Below are 20,664 nucleotides of genomic sequence, written 5' to 3' on the forward strand. Positions count from 1 at the left end.
TATATGTACATATTGAGTAACATTCCCCAAATTCTAAATGGGTGTGTGTGTGTACCTGGGGCTAGAGAGGTGGTTCAACAATTAAAAACACATGTTGCAGAGGACTCAAGTTCGATTCCCGGGACCCACAGTAACTCGAGTCCTAGGCAATCAGTGCCCTCTTCTGCTCTCCTCAAGCATCTAGTCCATGTGTGATGCACACCCATACATGTAGGCAAAGCACTCATGCAGATAAACATTAATTTTAAAATTATGTGTCTGTCCTCCCTCCCACTACACTTGACAGACCCTCCCCTACCTGTGTCAATCCTGTCAGTCAACCTGTGTCCGTCCCCCCTCCCCACTACACTTGAGCCCATGAGCACCCCTCCATGCCTACCCCCTGGGAGGTCAGCTTGTTAAAGGTTGTACGGATTAGTGACCGTCTTAGCACCTGTCCTATTGCCTTGATAAGACACCACTGCCACACACCTCCTAGAAAAAAAGAGTTTGTTTGGAGCTCACAGTTTCAAAGCCAGTGACCATCATGGCAGGGAGCGTGGCAGGCAAGTACAGATCACATCTTGATCCATAACCACGAGGCAGAAAGACAGACACCAGAGATGGTGTAAAACCTCAATGCTTGCCCCCAGTAACACAGCTCCTTCATCAAGGCCACACCCCTAATCCTTCCTAAACAGTGTCAGCAACTCAGGACCAAGCACTCAAATATATAAACCCGTGGGGGACAGTGGCATCACTTGGTCCTGTATTTCTCTGCCTGGCTTATTTAGCGTTCTACAGTGATGTCCAGGTCTCTCCATGTCATTGCCAGTGATCAGATTCTGTGTTTTTCAATGGCTGAACAGCAGCCGTGTGTGTAAGCAGCACGTGCCTGAGCACTCACGGGGGGACCAGGCACTCAGCTAGCCTCTCCGCTGACTGTGAACTGTGCTCCAATAAACAGGGATAGAATTTTCCCAGGAACCTTCACACCTCTTGACATAATGGTTGTATTTATGTGTGTTCCCACCCACATCGTGCAGGAAGGGTCTCTTTCTCACACACCCCTTCCTGCTCTTGTCACCTCTGTGTCTTTGATAGTAGCCAGTCTTACTGGAGCAGAGCGACTTCTCCTGGCTTTGATTTCGTTCCCCAGGGCTCCCAGTGCTGGGTAGCTTTAACTGTACATTTGCACGTCTGTACATATTTGCACGTCTGTACATATTTGCACGTCTGTGCGTTTGCACGTCTGTGCGTTTGCATGTCTCCTTTTGAGACTTGTCTGTTTAATCTGTTGGACGATTCGGGTATTCTTTTTAAAGCTCGTTTTTGGTTATTTGCTTAATTTGTCGCACATTCATTCATTCACCCAGCAAGCATACTAAATGTCGCCTGTGTGTCCAGCACTGAGCGAGGCCTTAGGTTCTTGGTACCTGGAGACAGCGTGTGTTCCTTTACAGTACCTTGAACACGTACTAGAGTTTTTAGTTTCATACTACAGGCATGAGGGTGGGAGGATGTTAAAGTCTGCGTTTCGTGTGTTTCAGCAGCAATGCCTCTCTAAAAATAGAAAACTTCATTCATGTGTCCATAAAGACACTGCGGTTTGTAACATGCGTCAGTCTTGAGTCTGAGCTCAGGTGTTTCCAGAAGTGTCCATCAACCTGCATGGTACCACAGTAGGCACATGTGCATTTCTGTGTTCAGGAGCCCAGCTGCGCCGACATCACGCCCTACAGTACGGGCTGCTGGGGACACCGGCATTCCTCAGTGTTGGAGTTTGAACTAATGTCAGGTCAGTGAACGCACAGACGCCTCCCTTTACTGTTGACAGCCTTTTCTGTGACCTCCACATTCAGTTACATAGTCCCATCCTGGCATCATAGTCTACAGGTCAAGAAATCAGACACCAGAGCTGGGAAGACAGCTCAGTGGGTAGGAGCCTGCTCTGCAGCCATGTGGACCCGAGTTCAGATCCCCACCACCCACATGTAACGCTGGTCGAAACTGTGTGTGCCCATCACCCCAGCATTGTGTGGGGAAGACAGGAAGATGCTGAGAGTTTGCTGGCCAGTGAGAGACTATGTCTCAAGGCCCTGATACAGAGAGTGACAGAGGCTACGAGATGTCCTGCACTGCCCCCTGCATGCAAGCTGCCCACCAAAACATGCTCCTGCACGCAGTGCACTGTGTGCTGTACTGTGTGCTGGAGCACAGGCTGTCTCCGGGTACCAAGAACCTAAGGCCTCGCTCAGTGCTGGACACACAGGTGACATTTAGTATGCTTGCTGAGTGAATGAATAAATGTGCAATAAATTAAGCAAATAACCAAAAACAAGCTTTAAAAAGAATTAAGATTCTGTAAAAATTCTTGATAATGTATATAGATGAATATTAAACAAGTTTGAGGAACACTGGATATATTATTACTGTATTTTGTAATAATTTAAGGCATTTATATTGTGGATTTGGTTCATATCATGTATTTGATAGCTAGATAGTTATATATCACTATGTTACACAGTTTAGTCCAGTCTGTTAGCCTAATTTGGAATTTATAAGGCCAGATGAGCGCCATTTTTGCACTGGTCTTAAATGTTTTTAGTTTTATGTGTGTGTCTGTGCGTCTGTATGTATATCCCATGAGTACAGTGACCAGAGGGGCCACAAGAGGGCATCAGATCCCAGAGAGCTTGAGTTAGAGGTTGCAAGCCACTTGGTCCTGAAAACTAAACCCAGGGCCTCTGCAAGAGCAGCATGTGCTCTTAACCTCTGACCCATCTCCCCAGCCCCCAGGTCTTGATTTGTGACCCACTTAGTATAGCGTTTATTTTCTGAGCTAGATGTAGCGTTGATCTCAAGTTTCTGGTCTCCCGTCAAAATAGCAGACAGTACACACTTACTTAATATCAATGGTAAGAGATCTGGGATGGGGGGGGTTCTCAGTGGTTAGAGCACTTGCTGCCCTTCCAGAGGACCCAGGCTTGATTCCCAGCACCCACATTGCAGTTCACAACTGTCTGTGACTTCAGCTTCAGGGAATCTGATCTTCTGACCTCCACAGACAGTAGCCACACACATGATACACGGACACGCACATAAACAAAAACATGTAACTATGTAAAGCTAAGGCTCGGAGGAGCCCGGCTTCTTCCCTGTCCACCAACCCAGTCACTCAGAACCACCAATAGTCTTTTTGTTTTTCTTTTTCTGAGAGACATAGATCTTAGTCTTAAGAAGGATGGGAAATTCTCTGTCATAGAATTTAATGTCACTTCACTCAGGAGTAGGCTAAAGGTTATCTTTATTATGATAAATCAATAAACTCAGACACTTGTGCCACACTTGTGAGGTGGAGCTCAGGTGACTGCCATGTCCCTTCCCGGCTCTCAAATGCTATGACGCACAAGCGCCCTGGGCCATTCAGTCTTGGTGGTGTAAAAGTTAACTGTTGTCTAGTTTCACTGTCAAAATGTAAGTGCCATAAAAAGCAGTTTTCTTACCTCAGAGTAACAGTCAGTGGTGACGGACAGGCGCAGAAGCTAGCAGACCAAGTTTTCTGTGACGTTCTTAGCAGGCGACTCTTGTCAAGTTTGCGTGTAGGTTGAGTGGTGGGCACGGGGGTGTGGCAGCCCACACTGTACTAATTCCAACTTTGAAAGAGCCCTGACTCCTACTTGGACAGTTTTCACAGCTGTCCAATAATTAATTAATGACTCAGCCCAGCCTCTGATGCCCCAGCCCAGCCTCTGATGCCCCAGCCCAGCCTCTGATGCCCCAGCCCAGCCTCTGATGCCCCAGCCCAGCCTCTGATGCCCCAGCCCAGCCTCTGATGCCCCAGCCCAGCCTCTGGTGCCCCAGCCCAGCCTCCGATGCCCCAGCCCAGCCTCCGGTGCCCCAGCCCAGCCTCCGATCTTGACCTCTGATGACCCTGCCTAGCTTCTGATATCCCATTCTGCCCTCTGATGCCTGACCCTCCCCCTGATGCCTGACTCTCCTCCCGATGCCTGACCCTCCCCCCTGATGCCCAGCCCTCTAGCCTTCTGAAGCCCTGGCCCACTCTCTAAGAGCAAGCAATGAATAACAGCTATTTTTAAGAGGCTAGCTTCAATATGGACCCTGAGTTGCTGGTCTCCCTCAAGGCCCTCTGTTTTCCCCGTGTCTACATCCCCATGTCTACATTCCCATGTTTTCTCTTGTGCTGTGCTAAAGGATGACCCCAGGACCTTGTGTGCACTTGGCAAGTATTTTGGCTGCCCATTCTCAAGCCCTCTAGGCATGTATTTGTGTGAGAATTTTATATTATTCGTATAAGGTTCATTTTAAATTATTTATATGTGTGTAAATCTGCATGTGAATATGTGTGTATGAAAGGCATATAAGTTAGAAGCAGTTAGCTCCCCTGGAGCTAGAGTTAGAGGCAGCCGTGAACCACCTGATGTGGGTGCTGAGAGCCAAACCCAGGTCCTCTGCGAGAGTAGTACCTGCTCTTAACCACTGAGCCACTCTGGCCCTGTATTCTTTCCTTAAAGGTGTCACCCAATTTCTCCACTACGTGGGCTGAAGTACTGAATACAAACATATATCAAGTATTAGGAGATCTCCGGACACCACGTGACACAAGAACCCAATCTTATAGGACACAAAATTTTCTGGATTGCCCTCCAAGACTTAGCAACTTGGGATGCGTGGCAGTTTGCCGGGGCGTGGTTCAGGGGAAGCTCTCTGGACTGGGAAGTGAGGAATTCTGGACTTTAGTTTTGGGAAAATAACTCTCTACAAGTTTGAGGTAACAATTAAGTTCCTGAGACTCAGCATGTCCAAGGAATGAAGGAGGGGAGGGGAAGGAGAGGAGGGGAAGGGAGGAGACAAGGGAGGGAGGGAGGGAAGGAGGGTGCTTTTCCATCATGAAGCTTTCTGACTCTTCCTCCCTTCCTTGATGCTGAAGTACTGTGGGATTCTAGTTTCACTGGCTCCTGGTTTGTCGAGGAAGTGATGTGATACAAACATGGTGAAGCAGTAGAGAGCCTCAGGAAGCTATCCCCTGAGGTCACAGAGGCTGTGCGTCTAGTCCCCATTTCTGGGGTCACAGAGGCTGTGCGTCTAGTCCCCATTTCTCTGTTTCTTCTTTTTCCACAAGGTCTGTGAACAAGTCCATGACTGTCTTCCCATTGTTGGAAGGTTTCCATCTATCTCTGAGGAAAAAGAGTAAACGGTGTGTTTCGGTTGCTGTCGCTGATGCGAGCTACTCTAAGCTAGCTGGATGGTTTGGTTGACCCAAGGGCCCATGACCTGAAAGGCAACATTCTTGGCACAATTCTCAGCCATTGCTGTCCATGTGACATTTACCATTGCTGTCCATGTGTCACAGAGGCTGGATGGGAAGACAATTTTATGCGTTTCACTTTGGCAAATGCTCAGAATGAAATCCTCCCAGGGCAAAATATCCCCAGTCCTGTTTAGAGAGGAGGGTGGGTCTGGATTCTCATGTTTGGTTCTGAGATGGACAAGAGGAGACTGGCACAGGGTTTCATGGCTCATCAACTGTTTACAGAGGCCAGAGAGCCCAGCTAGTCTATCCTTAGGTATATATATTCCAGAGAGTCCAGATAGTCTAGCCTCAGGTATATACTCCAGAGAACCCAGATAGTCTAGCCTCAGGTATATTCTCCAGAGAGCCCAGATAGTCTAGCCTCAGGTATATTCTCCAGAGAACCCAGATAATCTAGCCCCGGGGGTATATCCACTCAGAAATGTGGGCAGAGATGACTGCAACACCATTATTCACAGCAGCTGACAGGTAGACATGTCTCCACATGTCAGTCTGCTGAGCTGCTGACAGGCAGCCCTTGGTATACTGTCATAATGGAATGTCACATGGCATTGTCCCAGACATGAGACACTGATCTTGCTACATGCTGGCCTATACCACATAAAGGGAACCAGCCTCCAAAGAACATGTGTTGTATGACACATGTTCTATGAGGCTGTTCTCAAGAACTATCAGGAACCAGGAAATGGAAGGAGACAAAAGCTAGCATGGAGGTCGAGGGGTGAAGGTGGTGGGCGTCTCCTTGTCGTGAAAGCATCTTAGAACAGCATTGTGATGGTTGTACATCGCCTGGGAAAACAACAAAACCCACTGAGCTTCTCAGTCTGTAGAAGCAGATTAGATATGGGAGTTACATTCAATAAAGCAGGTTTTTAAATTGATAACTTGAGGACACATAGTTCAACTAAGAAGTGAACTCAAACATGTACCTTACTCTGAGGACATGCTGGACACTCCAAACTGTGTTTAGCTGTTTATTTAGAGCTGAAGCAAAGTGTTAAAATTATAGGCGGGGTCTAGGGAGGTGGCTCAGTCAGTAAAGGGCTTGTGTGTCCTTACAGAAAAGGCCAGGAGTGGCAGTGTGTGCCTATAACCCCATTGTACTGGGGAGGAAGACAGGATCCATGGAGCTCACTGGACAGCCGGCCACACCCCGTCTGTGATCTCCAGGGTCAGTGAGAAACCCTGTCTCCAGAGAGAGAGAGAGAGAGAGCTAGAGAGAGAGCTAGAGAGAGAGAGAGAAAGAGAGAGAGAAAGAGAGAGAGAGAGAGGAGAGAGAGAGAGAGGCTATACATACATATATACATACATACATACATGCATGCATGCATGCATACACACACACACACATAGATGGGAAGTGATTGAGACACCTGACAGTGACCTCTGGCCTCTCATACCTGTGCACACACACGTACACACACTCACATTTGTTTAGTCACTAGCTTTCACACATGTCGTTGGGAATCTCTTAGTTCCTGGAGGCTGTCATCAGGCTAGATTAGCAGGAGGGCAGTGTCGCCATGGAATTACTGGTGGTTGGTTTAGTGATTAGGTGAAATCTGGTGCCGAATTCAGACAGGCTCCAGCTAGTCTAGAACACGCCACAGAAAGAATCAGGGAAGAGCTGGGTGGTGGTGCCCACGCCTTTAATCCCAGCAGCTCTCAGGAGGCAGAGGCAGGAGGATCTCTGATTTTGAGGCCCTCCTGTTCTACACAGAGAATTCCAGGTCACCAAAGGCTACACAGAGAAACCCTGTCTCAAAAACAAAAACAAACAAACAGACAAAACAAAAACAAAACAGAACAGAGGGAATAACTGGAGTCATTGATAACTGTGGTTCGTGAATTGGAGGCACAAGAGGAGACTGGGATATCCCTGAAGAGGAGGAACAGAGGAGGAGGTTGAGACATCACCTCTAGTTGTTTATTTTAATTCCTGCAAGCCCCAGGCCAGCCATGGTAGTTCACAACTTTAATCTCAGCACTCAGGATGTAAAGACAGGCAGGTCTCTGCTAGTTTAAGGCCAGCCTGGTCTACATAGGGAGTTCCAGGCTAGCCAGGGCTTCACAGTGAGACACCCCCCCACACACACACATCAACAAAACATAAACGTCCTCCAAAGCGGGGGAGATGGCTCAGTGGGTAGAGTGTTTCTCACAGGAGCGTGAAGACATGCGTTCAGACACCAGAACCAAGCACTGTGACGCCGCCGTCTCCCGTGGTGGGATGCTGGTTGTGGGCATCAGGGACACCCTGTGAGACTGACCCTGAGCAGTCACTAGGCAGTCTCTGAGGACACTGCTCGGTGAGATGGCATAGACAGGAGTTTGAAGATGAGATGCTTGGCTGGCGTCAGCCACGTATAAAAAGGACAGGCATAAGAAAGCAAATATGGATATGGAGAAAAAGCCAGTTGTTAACAGGAATTAGGAACGCTGTGTACAAGTCTTTGCGGCAGGTTAGGCTGTGTGTGGAGGCCAGAGTACAACTGCAAGTATCATTCTGCGGTGCCCACCACCTTGTTTTTTAGCTCCTCACTGAGGACTCACCAATTCAGCTAGGCTGGCTAACCAGCAACTCCCAGGCATCCACCTGCCTCTGCCTCCTCAGCTGGCGCTAAAAGCCTACCACCACGTCCCACCACATCCAGGTTTATTTTGCTTTTTTTTTTTAATGCATGTTCCAGGATGGCTATCTCTCCAGCCCCTGAATTGAGAATTTAAAAAGAAAATTTCTGAATCTGTGTCCGCATTAGTCTCACATCAGTCATGTATTGCTTTAATAATATAAAACTGATAGTTAACATGGAAATGTGGGAGATGGGTTATGGGGGAACCTGGAAAGGGAGGTGGTTGGAACAGTGTGTCTCACAACTGTGGGGGAAACAACTGAGGTCACAAAGAGTCGGTGACATTGATCACCATGTGCTGTCGGGTTGGTGTCGGATTAGTGCATAGGGTTTCTTGTTCTTCTCTTCTATGGTTTATTTGTTTATTTATTTATTGTAATGATTTTTCTTTTCCTTTCTCTGAGATTTATTTCTTCCTATTTTATATGTACGGTGTTTCCCTGCATGCATGTCTGTGTACTATGTGTGTGTAGTGCCCAAGGAAGCCAGAAGAGGGCACCCTATACCTTGGAAGTGGAGTAAGATGGTTTTGAGCTACCACGTGGGTTCTGGGAACCATCCTGGAGCCCCCTGGAAGGACAAGACGCCCTTAACCGCTGAGCCATGTCTTGTAGCAGCTGGTGGGTAGTTCCAAGTTATATGGAATGCCTACAGATCTGTGGCTTCTTCTGTGTAGATTCTGAGTCTACTGACATGTTCATCTCATGGGAATCTCAGAAGCCCGTGATGAATGTTGGCTCTTTTATATTTATCATCCGTGCATGACAATAAATGTTTTATATTATTTTTGTGAATATTTAAGACTACTACATCATCAGTTGTTGCTTTGGTTTTAGCAAGAGATAAAAGTCACCTTAGGTTACACAGACAGGCCACAGACTCCTGGACTCCAGCCATTCCCAGTGCCCGACCCCAGAGTAGCTGGGACCACAGCTGTCGCCTCCCCACGTTCAGCTCTAATTATTTTTCCCCTCTCTAGTCTCCTGTAGTTATATCTCTCACCCTTCTGTCCACAGGCGTGCCCTGACTGGGACTGTAAGTGAGGAGAACTGATGCTACCATGTGCCCGAGCCACGCGGTGGGGTCTGTCCCGTACATCAAAAGGTACCGTCCTGGCTCCCTGACTCAGCTTCCTCCTGTAATACAGGACTCAGTTGTGGTTTCTGGGTTCTCTATGGTGAGATTTTACTACCTTTGTAAGAACTTTTTTGTTGTTGTTGTTGTTGTTTTCGAGACAGGGTTTCTCTGTGTAGCCCTGACTGTCCTGGAACTCACTCTGTAGACCAGGCTGGCTTCGAACTCAGAAATCCACCTGCCTCTGCCTCCCAAGTGCTGGGATTAAAGGTGTGCGCCACCACCGCCCGGCGCTTTGTAAGAATATAACAGGTATATAATCACATAAAAAGGAAAGCAGTGCATAATATGAATGGAGAGAGGCCTGGGAGGTTAAGAACGTGCGCTGTTCTTACAGAAGTCCTGAGTTCTGTTCCCAGCACCCACACAGGACAGCTCCCAACCACCTGTGACTCCAGCTCCAGGACGCTTGGTTCCCTCTTCTGGCCTCTGCTGACACTGCGCCCACATAGACAAACACACACATAGCACACACACAACTTACAAAATGAAATAAATGTTTTTAAAATGTTCTAATATTAAAAGTGTGATTTTTTTTTTTTTAGGCCCAAGGAGGGGCTCAGTTGGCATAGTGTTTGCATTACAAACATGAAGTCCTCACTTTGATTCCCAGGTGCGGTGCCATGGGCAGTAAGCCCGCCACTGTGAAGCCAGAGACAGGAGGCACCCTGGGGTGAGCTCACTAGCCAGTCAGCCTCCCTGAACCGAGGAGGTCTGGGTTCAGTATGAGGCCATGTCTCAAAAAGTAAGACGGAGAAGCGGTTGAGGAAGAGACCGTTGCTTCACCCATATGCATACATGTGCATACGTGGCCGAGCACATGCCCACCCATATGAATATGTGTACACAGAAACACACACACGTGACTTCTTTAGAGTCTCCATATTCTCTGCCAGAGATCACCATAGAGATTCACTTGGCGACAGGAAAGAGCTTGCTGATATCCCTTTTTCCGGGATAACACACATGCACAGACACATGCACACGTGTGCACACAAGCACGCATTTATATACACAGAGAGACTACGCCACTTTTATTGTAGTCAGATTTTAGGTTATGAATTTTGTAGCTGATTTCCATATTAAAATTCTATCTCTGTAATGAAATATCTAAAATAGTAAAACTCGAATGGAGAAAAGGTCTGTCTGGCTCACAGTTCGGGGATCTCAGTTCACGATTCGTTGGCTCTTTTGGTGAGACAACAGTTCATGGCAGGAGTCTGTGGCCGAGCCAAACTGTTCCCTTCGTCCCCAAGGAGCAAGATTAAAACTGAGAGAGAGCTAACGTTCCACAGCACCCTTTGGAGCGTGAACCCCTGGCCAGAGGCCTCCTGAGGGGCTCTGCCTCTCCAGGCTCCACTGCCCGATAGCAGCAGCCCGTGAGTCTCTGCCACAGGACAGACATATAAAAAGAAGGACACTCAGCATTACCTGAGATCCTGCTTCCTACCTCAGATACAGCACAAGCGGCAAAGCGGCCTGTCCGTTGAGGAGCCATTGTGCGTGCTCCACCTGCTGGCTCCACACATCCTTGGCTAAAACCAAGCAATCAATAGAGAGCATGAGGTGCAATGTGTGAAGCAGAGACAGCCAACTCCCAAAGTGAGTGGGTAAACGACAGAGAGACCCATATTCAGATGAGGCAGAAGGCAAGGAGCCATACCCGAGGTGGTCCTCTGGCTTCTACAGTGCACTGTGGCTTGTGCATGTCTGCATGCACACACACACACACACACACACAGAGAGTGGAGGGGGGACTCTGGCATCCTCTTTTGGTCTCTGCAGGCACCAGGCATGTGGTACACAGACATATGTGCAGACAAAACACCCACACACATAAAATAAAAATAAATTTTTTTAAAAGAAAGGCTTTGTATGAACCCCTAGAGGGCTTTGCCAGAAGCCCATATTTTATAATAAAATACCTTTTTTGATTATCCAGCCAATGTAAGTGAAGTAAGGTATCTTGTCTTTTTAATTTCTAATTCTCTGATTACTTGTGAAGTCACATATGTCTCCTGTCCTCCATGACCATGGGTGTCTCTCTTTTAAATTCCCTCTTTATCTCCTCTGAATTTGTAGGTGCATGCATGGGTCTGTGTCTCCTCTCTCTGACACCGAGAACAACTTTGAGTTCATCTACACATGTATGAAACTGTCGTCCAGATGATGACAGTTCCTCTGCTGCCCAAAGCTCCTTTGTGCCCCTCAACCCCTCCTTCCTGGCCCTTGTCACACACCGCGGCTCCATCAGTGCATGTATGTGTGTAGGTGTGGGCACATGCATGCAGTCCCCTCAGAGGCCAGAAGAGGGCATCAGATCCTCTGGAACTGGAACTGACGTAGAAGCTGGGAACTGAACTCTGATCTTTGCAAGAGCAGCAAGCACTCTGAATCAGAGGCATCTTTCCAGCCCTAGTTAATATTTTCTGGGGTATTATACAGATGAAACCATAAAGGATGTGGTCCTTTCTGTGGGACTCCTGTCACTCAGCATCCTTACGCTGAGAGTCCTCTGTGTGGTAGAGTGTGTGCACAGTGTACTTTATTGCTGCCCTACGTTCCTTCGCCTCCACACAGCACAGACTGTCTGTGCAGCCATCACTGCTGGGCATGTAGATTGCTATAAGGTAAGGCGCTGTGAGCACTGGTGTACAGGACTCTGCGTGGATAAAGGCTTCTGCTTCTCCTGAGTGGTCGTCTGTAGTAGAGTGTCTACACCCTATGGAAGGTTTGTGTTTAAGTTTTTAAGAAACTACCAAAATAAGTATTTTTTCCTAAAGTGTATACCATTTTATTACACACACACACACACACACACACACACACACACACACACCCTGCATCGTCTCTAGGGCCCAGTTGCTCCATCCTCATCATGCCTGGTCTGACGAGGTTTTCCGTGTTAGCCATTTCAGTGAGTGTGAGGCAGAGTCTTGTGGTTAGGTGTGTGTGTCTCTGAGGAGTTACTGCTAAGCGTCTCTCACTGGTCGCTTAGACATCATCCCTGGTAAGAGGCTCACTCAAATCTTTCACCCATTTTTTTTTTTTTTAATGAATTGCAGGGGCTGGAGAGATGTTACAAAAGTTCAGAGCTCTGGCTGCTCTTGCAGAAGACCTGGGCTCAGTTCCCAGCATCCACACGCTGGCTCCCAGCCACCTGTAACTCTGGCTTCAGGGCTCCAGTGCCCTCTGCTGGCCTCTTCAGGTATCAGGCATGAACATGGTACACAGACATACATACAGACAAAGCACCCAGACACATAAAACAAAATAAAAAATAGAAATTGAATTGCTAGTGGGTTTTGAGAGGTCTTTATAATTTTGTTTTACAAGTAAGATACTTTTTTGTGCAGGTTTTTATGTGGTCTTGCCTGTCCCTTCCTGCTGTAATGAGTCTAGAACCACAGACATGTCTAATTTGGATGAAGTCTAATGTAGATTCTACTTTCTGTGGCCCACACCTTTGTTTCTGACCTGAGGGCAGTGTAACCTTCATTTCTGTTTCAGATGGTAACACTTTTACCCTTTTCTGGGGCAGTCATGTAGCCTGGATGTGTTTCTCCCTCATAGATGGGCTGGAGTTGCTGGTGACACCCGGGTGTTTATTCGTGGGGGAAATCTTAAACTTAATTTCTAAAATTTGTTTTTATATTTATTTATTCTGTGTGTGTTTCTGCACCAGCGGGCCTCAGTGCATCATGTGTGGAGGTCAGAGACTGACTTTCTTTTTTTTTAAGAGATCCTTGAGCAACAGTCACCCTCTTTTTTTTTAGATTATTTATTTATTTATTATATGTGAGTACACTGTAGCTGTCTCCAGACACCCATATGAGGGCATCAGATCTCATTGCAGATGGTTGTGAGCCACCATGTGGTTGCTGGGATTTGAACTCATGACCTCTAGAAGAGCAGTCAGTGCTCTTAACCACTGAGCCATCTCACCAGCCCCAGAGACTGACTTCATGAGTTGTTTCTCTCCTTCCACCATGCGGCCTGGAAGGATTGACCTCAGGTTAGGGGCAAGCACGTTTATACACTGAGCCATCGCACCAGCCCAGATTTCAGTTACTTTACTGTTATATTCAGATCATTTCTTTCTTGACCAAACAGTGATGACTTGTGTCTACTGAAGTAGCTGGCCATGTCTTCCAGGTCCTTTCTTTGTCCAGCATTGTCCCTCGTTACCCCGTGCCAGTGAAGCTGTGCCGATGTCTCCTCTCTCCTTCCTGATTCCTCATGTGTTTCTTCTGCTTTTTTTTTTCATTAACAAATCAGTTTGATATAAGATTAATACATTCAGTTCTTTTTCTAAAAGAACTTCCCCTTTGTTTTTTTCATTTTTCTATCTTTTTAATTTCAGTGAGTTTCCTCTTTAATCTTCATTATTTCCTCTGCTCATTTGCAAAAAAAAAAAAAATGTGACTTTTTAAAGAAATAAACACACAGAGCAAGCCGAGGTCAGTGACTTAGACTCCCCTGACATTCTATGCCTTCTATTCCCTGTTAGGTCAGCAGCACAATACGGTTTGGACACACTGTGCCCGCCTTTGCTTTTCCCTTTACAGTTATTTGATTGTTTCTCTTTTGAGACAGTCTCACTCTGTAGCCCAGGCTGGTGTCAGACTCACAATGGTCCTGAGCTCTCCCCCCAACCTACCCCTCCACCCCCATTTCAGAAGCTCAGGCACTCAGGTCACAGGCTACGCCCACGCCACGCCACGCCATGCCACGCCCTCCCACCCCGCCCTGCCCCACCCAGCTGTGCTATCATTTTCAGTCCACTTTAAGGTGGATTCTTATATCTCTCTTCATTCTCTCTTCAACCCAGAGATTATCTTTTCAAAAAAATTTTTAATGTGTATGGGTGTTTTACCTGCGTGTGTATGTGGGTGCCATGTGCATGCCTGGTACCCACAGAGGTCAGAAGAAGGCATCAGATCCCCCGGAACTGGAGTTAGAAAGGGGTGTGAGTTGTGATGTGGGTGCTGGAAACTAAACAGAGGTCCTCTGGAAGAGCAGCCAGTGCTCTTAACCGCTGAGCCATCTCTCCAGCCACATAATTGTCTTTTAAAAATTATTCTAATAGAATATATTTATTCTTCAATAGTTTCAAACATGTAAACAAAGCATCTTAACCTATGCAGCCTGCTAAGTCAGTGTTTTACCACATTTTAAGCTCTGCTCAGAGGAACATGAACACTTGGTAGCATTATGTTCTCCAATGGAGCCATACCATAGCATTGTCAATAGCATCAGTGCCCTTCACTGTCAGTAGTAACCTGCTTTGAAATCTACTCATGGTAACAGCGAATTCTGTTCACTCTACAGCAGGCTTATGTCCTTATGTGTCCCTTGAATCTCAGCTCATCTGTGTCTCCCTATTTGAAGCATGTATGTATGTGTGTGCATGCGTGTTTATGTATGATTTGTGCATACATGTAGCCTGTGTTGACATGATGCTATTGGCATACCCTTTTAGCCAGTGTGGCACCTTTTAACAATACACTCCAGTTTTCCCTCCTCCAGACTTTGATCTGTCACCTCACACTACACTGTGGGGTTGGTGTAAGTGACCGACTGTCCGTCTGAGCCGTTCACACAGTGGGGGCCTAATGCACCTCACCCCCCAGCTCCCACTTTTGTTCCCTTCAACCCTCTGCACTCGCCCGCGCCTCTCTAGCATGGCTCCCCTCCTGCCTGAAGGACTCCCCTCAGCATCCCCACAGTGTGAACAGAAAGACCCCCACCCCCATTCCTTCAGCTCCACATACAGTGAGTCCTGAAACCTTTATTCTGCCTTCACTCTTCAAAGGTTTTTCATTGGCAATAGAATTTCGAGTTTGGCTTCTTTTCCTTTTTTCTTTTGGCACTTTAAGAAAGGTGTTCTAGCGTCTTCTCGATTATAATATTTATGGCCAGGAGTCTGCTGAGTCTGCTTTCTCCCTTCTCCTGTTCCCTTTACATGGAATGTCTCCATTATCCCTGGACTGGTTGTCTCTCTCCTCTGTTGCTGTGATGAAATATCCTGACAAAAGGCAACTCAAGGGAGAGACAGTGCATTCCGACTCACAGCGCAAGGCTGCAGTGTGTAGGGGCAGGGGCGGCAAGTGCAGGGATGGGTGAATGCTCATGCTTAGCTCACTTCCAGCCCAGGACTCCAGCCCAGGGAATGGTTCTGCCCACAGTGGGCAGGTCCTCACACCTCGATTATTCTGGTCAAGATAATCCCAGGAATGCCTCAAGGCCCCATCTCCCAGATGACTCTGGAACCTATCACATGGACAGTTGAGATTAGCCATCACTGTACTTTTATAACTTTATCATAATTTGATTTTAATATTTATTTCTATATGTATGGGGGGGGTGCCTGCAAGTATGTCTATATACTGTGTGAGCGCCTTGTGCCCAGGGTTCCCATGGAGGCCAAAGAGATTGTTGGAGTCCCTAGAACGGGAGTTACTCATGGTTGTGCGCTACCTAGTGAATGCTAGGAATTGAACCCCGGTCCTTGTGCTCTTAACCTGAGTCATTTCTCTAGCCCCTTACCACACATTTTGGATAGTTTTAAAAAATATGCTTCTTGTAGTTTCCTTCATGTGTCTTCTTTCTGACCTTTTATAGACACCTGCAGATCCCAGAGTTTCTAATTCTCTGCAGATTTGCAAATGTTCCACATGTTATTTCTTCAATGAATTTTTAAAATTTTTTGTTTCCTATATTCATTCAAACACACTCATATTTTTTTCCACGTCCCATCCCATGCAGCATGTTTTTTATCCCAGACATTGTGTTGTACATTCCCTGAGGATTTTGTTCATCTCCGCTTCATGTGCTCCTTACTCCCTCTGACTTTAAACCCCGGGGCTCCAGTCACATGTTTACTGTCCTTGTGCTGTCTCAAGTTCAAGGCCAGCTTGGGCTATAGAGCGAGTCATCTCGGGCAGCCCTGTTCTGCACTGAGCACACAATGCAGGCTCGAGGGGAAGCCGCTGTGGATCCCGCACCCTCTGGACCGGTCCCTTCTATTCTAGCTGTACCTCAGACAGTTCTCACTCCCTCTCACATGGTCTGCCAGCCTCTACCTGCCCCACCCTGCACCCATCCTGGGCAGACCCTGGGGCTCCGGTGGATTGTCTCTCTGCTTCTCATGTGCCAGGGATCTTTGCCCTTTGCCTGCCAACCACTGTCTCCAGTGCTGTCCTACGGGTGTTTCATCTGATGCCTTGATTGTTTCAGATGACAGGAAATAAATAAATCAAGTGCCCGTTTCTCCATCTTGGCTAGAACCAGAAATCTCCTCGTTCTATTTTTGAACTTATTAATTATGGGTAGTCAAGCTTATTGATTTAGCGTACGGCGTCTGCTCTGCCGTGGTGCTTAGTAATTAAATATTCGCTCGTCATTTATTCTGGGAGGTTTTTTTAGGATCTCTCTCTCTCTCTCTCTTTTAACATTTAAACATCCATTTCCTTTTTTTTTTAACATTTAAACATCTTTTTCTTTAAATAATCATTTTGGTCTATAATATGACAGAATAATCTCTGTTTTCTCAAAAATGATTGTTAGTAACTTAGCTTAATCCTCACTGAAGCCAAAGTATTGAGAAATTCAAAACGCACTTCAGCAATTGAATTTCAGTCACTAGATCTTCATTTCTCTAAAAAGGAATCTCCTATACTCCCTGCTATGCCTGGTCTCTAGAAAGGCCTCCCTGGTGTACTCCGGGACTACTCCTTCTGTTCTCAGAACAAGGAAGGAGACCCACTTTGTGCTGCCCTCGGTGCCCCCAGCTACCTTACTGATGGGCGCCTCTATTTAAGCCACTTTCCCAATGGTATTGACTTGTCGGCTTTAGACTTGATTGTCAGTATCTGAAGATCATCAAGACAGTTGCCTGGGACAGCAGGTGCAGTGCAGGCAAGACCAACCCCTTCCTGTGCAGAGCCTTTGGTGGCCCCCTGTTCCACACGGCATAAAGACCAGATTTATTTATTTATTTATTTATTTATTTTAGAAGATAATTTTGTAATTATATTTATGTACAGAAAACTTAGTGAACATTTAACCCAGTTTAGTGGTGAGTTATTTAGCCTTTACCTTTTCCAGCTTGGCAATTTGAGCCACAGACCTAGGACCCAGGACATTGCCCCCCTCCCCCCAGGGGCGGCAGATCTCATCATGTCTGTCATTATAATTGGTCCTAATAGCTTCCACCAGCTTAGCCAGAGCACCCTTGTCTTCCGAGTTAACCTGTGTGAAGGCAACAGTGGTGCATGTCTTCCTGTGGACCAGGCGCCCCAGCCTGGCCTTTCCCTTGATGACGCAGTAGGGCACCCCCATCTCTCGACACAGGAGAGGCAGGAAAACCACCAGCTCAATGGGGTCTATATCATGGGCAATCACCACCAGCTGAGCCTTCTTGTTCTCCACCAAGGTGGTGACTGTATTGACTCCTGCTCGTAGGACAGGTGGTCTCTTAGTTGGGATGTCCCCTTTGCCAGCAGCTTTCTTCTCAGCACGGGCCAGTAGCCTTTGCTTCTTCTCTTGCTTTGTCTCTTGCCTGTACTTGTGGGCAAGCTTAAGCAGCTGAGTAGCTGTTTGCCTGTCCAGGGCCTGGGTGAACTGGTTAATGGCAGGAGGTATTTTGAGTCGCTTATAGAGGATGGCTCTTTGCCGCTGCAGCCTGATGTAGCAGGGCCATTTGATGAAGCGTGTTAGATCTCTTTTGTGCTGGATGTCCTGCCCAATGCCGAAGTTCTTGGGCCTTTTCTTGAACAAAGGATTGACCACCTTTTTGGCCTCTTGTTTCTTGATGATGCCGGGGGCCGGGGTCACCTTCCTCTCCCTGGCCTTCTATCCTTTGGGCATCTTGCTCAGCTGGAGGAGAGAGAAGGCCAGATTTCTTAACGTTGTTTAAAAGGCTTTTTGTGGTCTCCCATGGCTCAAGACCAGCGTCATCACTTCTACTCCCACCTCTCCCACACATCCATGTCAAATGAGTTGTATTTATTTTCCCTAAGAAGGTGTGGCTTTTGACTTGTAATTTTTTTTTAAAAAAAAAAGGCCAGACCAGTCTTCTATACCCTATGTTAAGAGACATTTCCCTTCTGTTCGTAACAACAGTCTGAACCCTTGTCTTTTGGGTGTCTGTCTTTCCATTTGACCAAAAATCCTATATAAAGATAGAGAGGGACACAGGTTCTGACCCTATCACCAAGCCGCCCAACACAGTGCTGTAGCCATCTTAAGTATGCAGTGGGTACTTACTGAATGAAGGAAGGAAGCTAGCCAGTGGCGGGATGACTGGATTGGTCACCTATATATGCTAATGACTCAAGGGAACTGAATGGGGGAAGCTGTGCACAACGTCTCCCAACACCGGCACATCACCAGAGGAAGTACATCCACCAACACTGTCCCCTTTGCTTCTTTAGCTGATGACCTTTTCACATTCTAAAATATCGTATTTTGAAGAAAAGTAGATCTATTGACTGATTACTAAGTGCGTAACCTGCTTAGCCAGGGTGTCAAGGAAGAAACACAGTCTGTACTACAGTTAGTCCAAACAGAAATAAATGCTTGTGTGTGCGCAGCAGAGGCTATCTAGAATAAAAATTTAAAAAGAGGAAAAATAACATCCCAATATTTTTCAAATACTAAGGGAAAAAAATAGAATCAACACAGAATGAATTTGTGTACCAACTGGTAGGTCAGTGCACAGACGAGTCAAAGGGCACCCCGCTCACTCATGGGCACTTGGAGCTGTTCACAGTGGGTGTGGCATGGTCTCTAGTTTATCGTCGAGTCACGTGAGCTCCTGGCTGCAAGAAAGCATCACATGCCCGCCAGTCCAGAGCACAGACCTTTCCATCCCATCCAGAACTGGATCCCAGTCTTGGGCACCACCGGCTCTGGCCTTCAGGACTTACACAGGCAGGTTTAACCTCAGTCAACGTTAGAGTGTTTCCAGCATCCCGATGGGGCAGCTGCCTCCTTGACTTGTCCCTGGCCACACCCTCCTGGGAATCCTACGTAGATGAAAGCATCCCTCATGCTGGCTTTGTTCACTTAACATAATGCTTACAAGACCCACTCACACTGGAGTATAAACCATTACAAGACCCACTCACACTGGAGCGTAGACCGTCACAAGACCCACTCACACTGGAGTGTAGACCGTTACAAGACCCACTCACACTGGAGCATGGACTGTTACTTTCTTCCCTTTTTTTTCTTTTTGAGGCAGAGTTTGGTGAAGCCCGCACTGCCCTCAAACTCGCCATATAACCAAGAGTGACTGAGCTCACAGTCCAGCAGCTCCCAGGAGGCACATGCTGGGACTACAGCACACACCACATGCCTGCCCCTTCACTCCCCTCTATGGCTGTCATAGTCCATAATGCAGGTAGACCACATTTTCTTCACTCGCCAGTTCCCAGGGGTGGGATTATATCTACTGTCTGGCAATTGGGGATGATGTTACTGGAGAACCCGTGTGAGTTTTTGATGTGGATGTCTTTTCCTTTCTCTTGGAGCGGAGTGGCTGTGAGCCCTGTGACAGGATGCTGGGAAGAGAGCTCTGGCCCTTTGGAAGAGCAACATGTGTTCTTAACCACTGAGCCATCCCTCTAGTCCCATGGTGTAAATTCTTGAGGCAATGCTAACTTCAGATTCTGGGTTTTGGTGGGTGTTTCTTGTTGATGGTGAGGGGTCTGTCTGTCTGTCTGTCTGCTTGTGAACTCTCATTTCCAAGCTGTCTGCACCACTCTGCATTCCTACCTGCAGGCTCAGAGAGTCTCTCCCTCCTTTTCTCATCTCCCAGTGTGTGTCTGTTTTCATACCGGTCCTAGTGAACATGAAATGGTTTGGCTATGGGTTTTGGTTTCTGTTTCTGATGAAGATGTCAAGCTTCAAAACATATTTTCGTAGTCATTTCTATATCTTCATTTTCATACAGGTTTATTTAAGCCCTGTGGCAATTTTAAAATTTGGATTTCTGGTCCTTTTACTGTGTTGAATTGTAAGATCAGGATTTTCTTTAATTTATTGTATTTTATCTGTTCTGGACAGATGGATTTATGCATGCCACAGTGTACATGTGGGGTTCAGAGGGCTTGCAGAGGTTGGTTGTCTCCTGCCTTTGCGGGTTCTGTTAATGGAAACTGAGGTCCTTGGTGTTGGTAGCAAGCTGCCGAGCCATCTTGCTGACTCACAGAAATACTGGCTTGTGTTTGTCTCATCGTCAAAACAGTGTGTTAGAAAGAGCTGAATGGCAAATGTCGTTCTTCTACAGGGACTGAAGGTTTATAAGAATAAAAACCGTAGTCAATGAGAGAGACAAAAGGACTGGGCCATCAGAAAGCATCGTGCTTGCCGCGCCGGCCACCATGCGTAAAGGGATACTGAAGGACCCGGAGATTGCCGATCTGTTCTTCAAGGATGACCCTGAAGAGCTTTTCATCGATTTGCATGAGATTGGCCATGGCAGCTTCGGAGCCGTGTACTTCGTGAGTAATCAGCCGCCCGCTGATGGGTCCATATAGAGATGGGTCCATATAGAGATGGGTCCATATAGAGATG

The 20,664-nt window shown here is 47.0% G+C and overlaps 1 protein-coding gene across 3 annotated transcripts in view; it reads left to right on the forward strand.

Moving 5' to 3' along the window:
• The window catches only part of Taok3 (TAO kinase 3), a 154,184-nt gene that overhangs the window by 54,243 nt on the left and 79,277 nt on the right, over positions 1-20,664 (forward strand). For 2 of the 3 annotated variants that reach the window (XM_028765382.1, XM_028765381.1), the window contains 2 exons: positions 8,964-9,051; positions 20,378-20,591. In XM_028765382.1, coding sequence (XP_028621215.1) covers positions 20,472-20,591 — 120 coding nt within the window. In that variant the 5' untranslated portion in view covers positions 8,964-9,051; positions 20,378-20,471. Of the gene's footprint in view, positions 1-8,963; positions 9,125-20,377; positions 20,592-20,664 lie in introns of all 3 variants that reach the window. The other variant, XM_028765383.1, reaches the window with a different exon arrangement.

This window comes from Grammomys surdaster, unplaced genomic scaffold (assembly GCF_004785775.1).
Source record: "Grammomys surdaster isolate TR1022 unplaced genomic scaffold, NIH_TR_1.0 164, whole genome shotgun sequence".
Classification (NCBI taxonomy): domain Eukaryota; kingdom Metazoa; phylum Chordata; class Mammalia; order Rodentia; family Muridae; genus Grammomys; species Grammomys surdaster.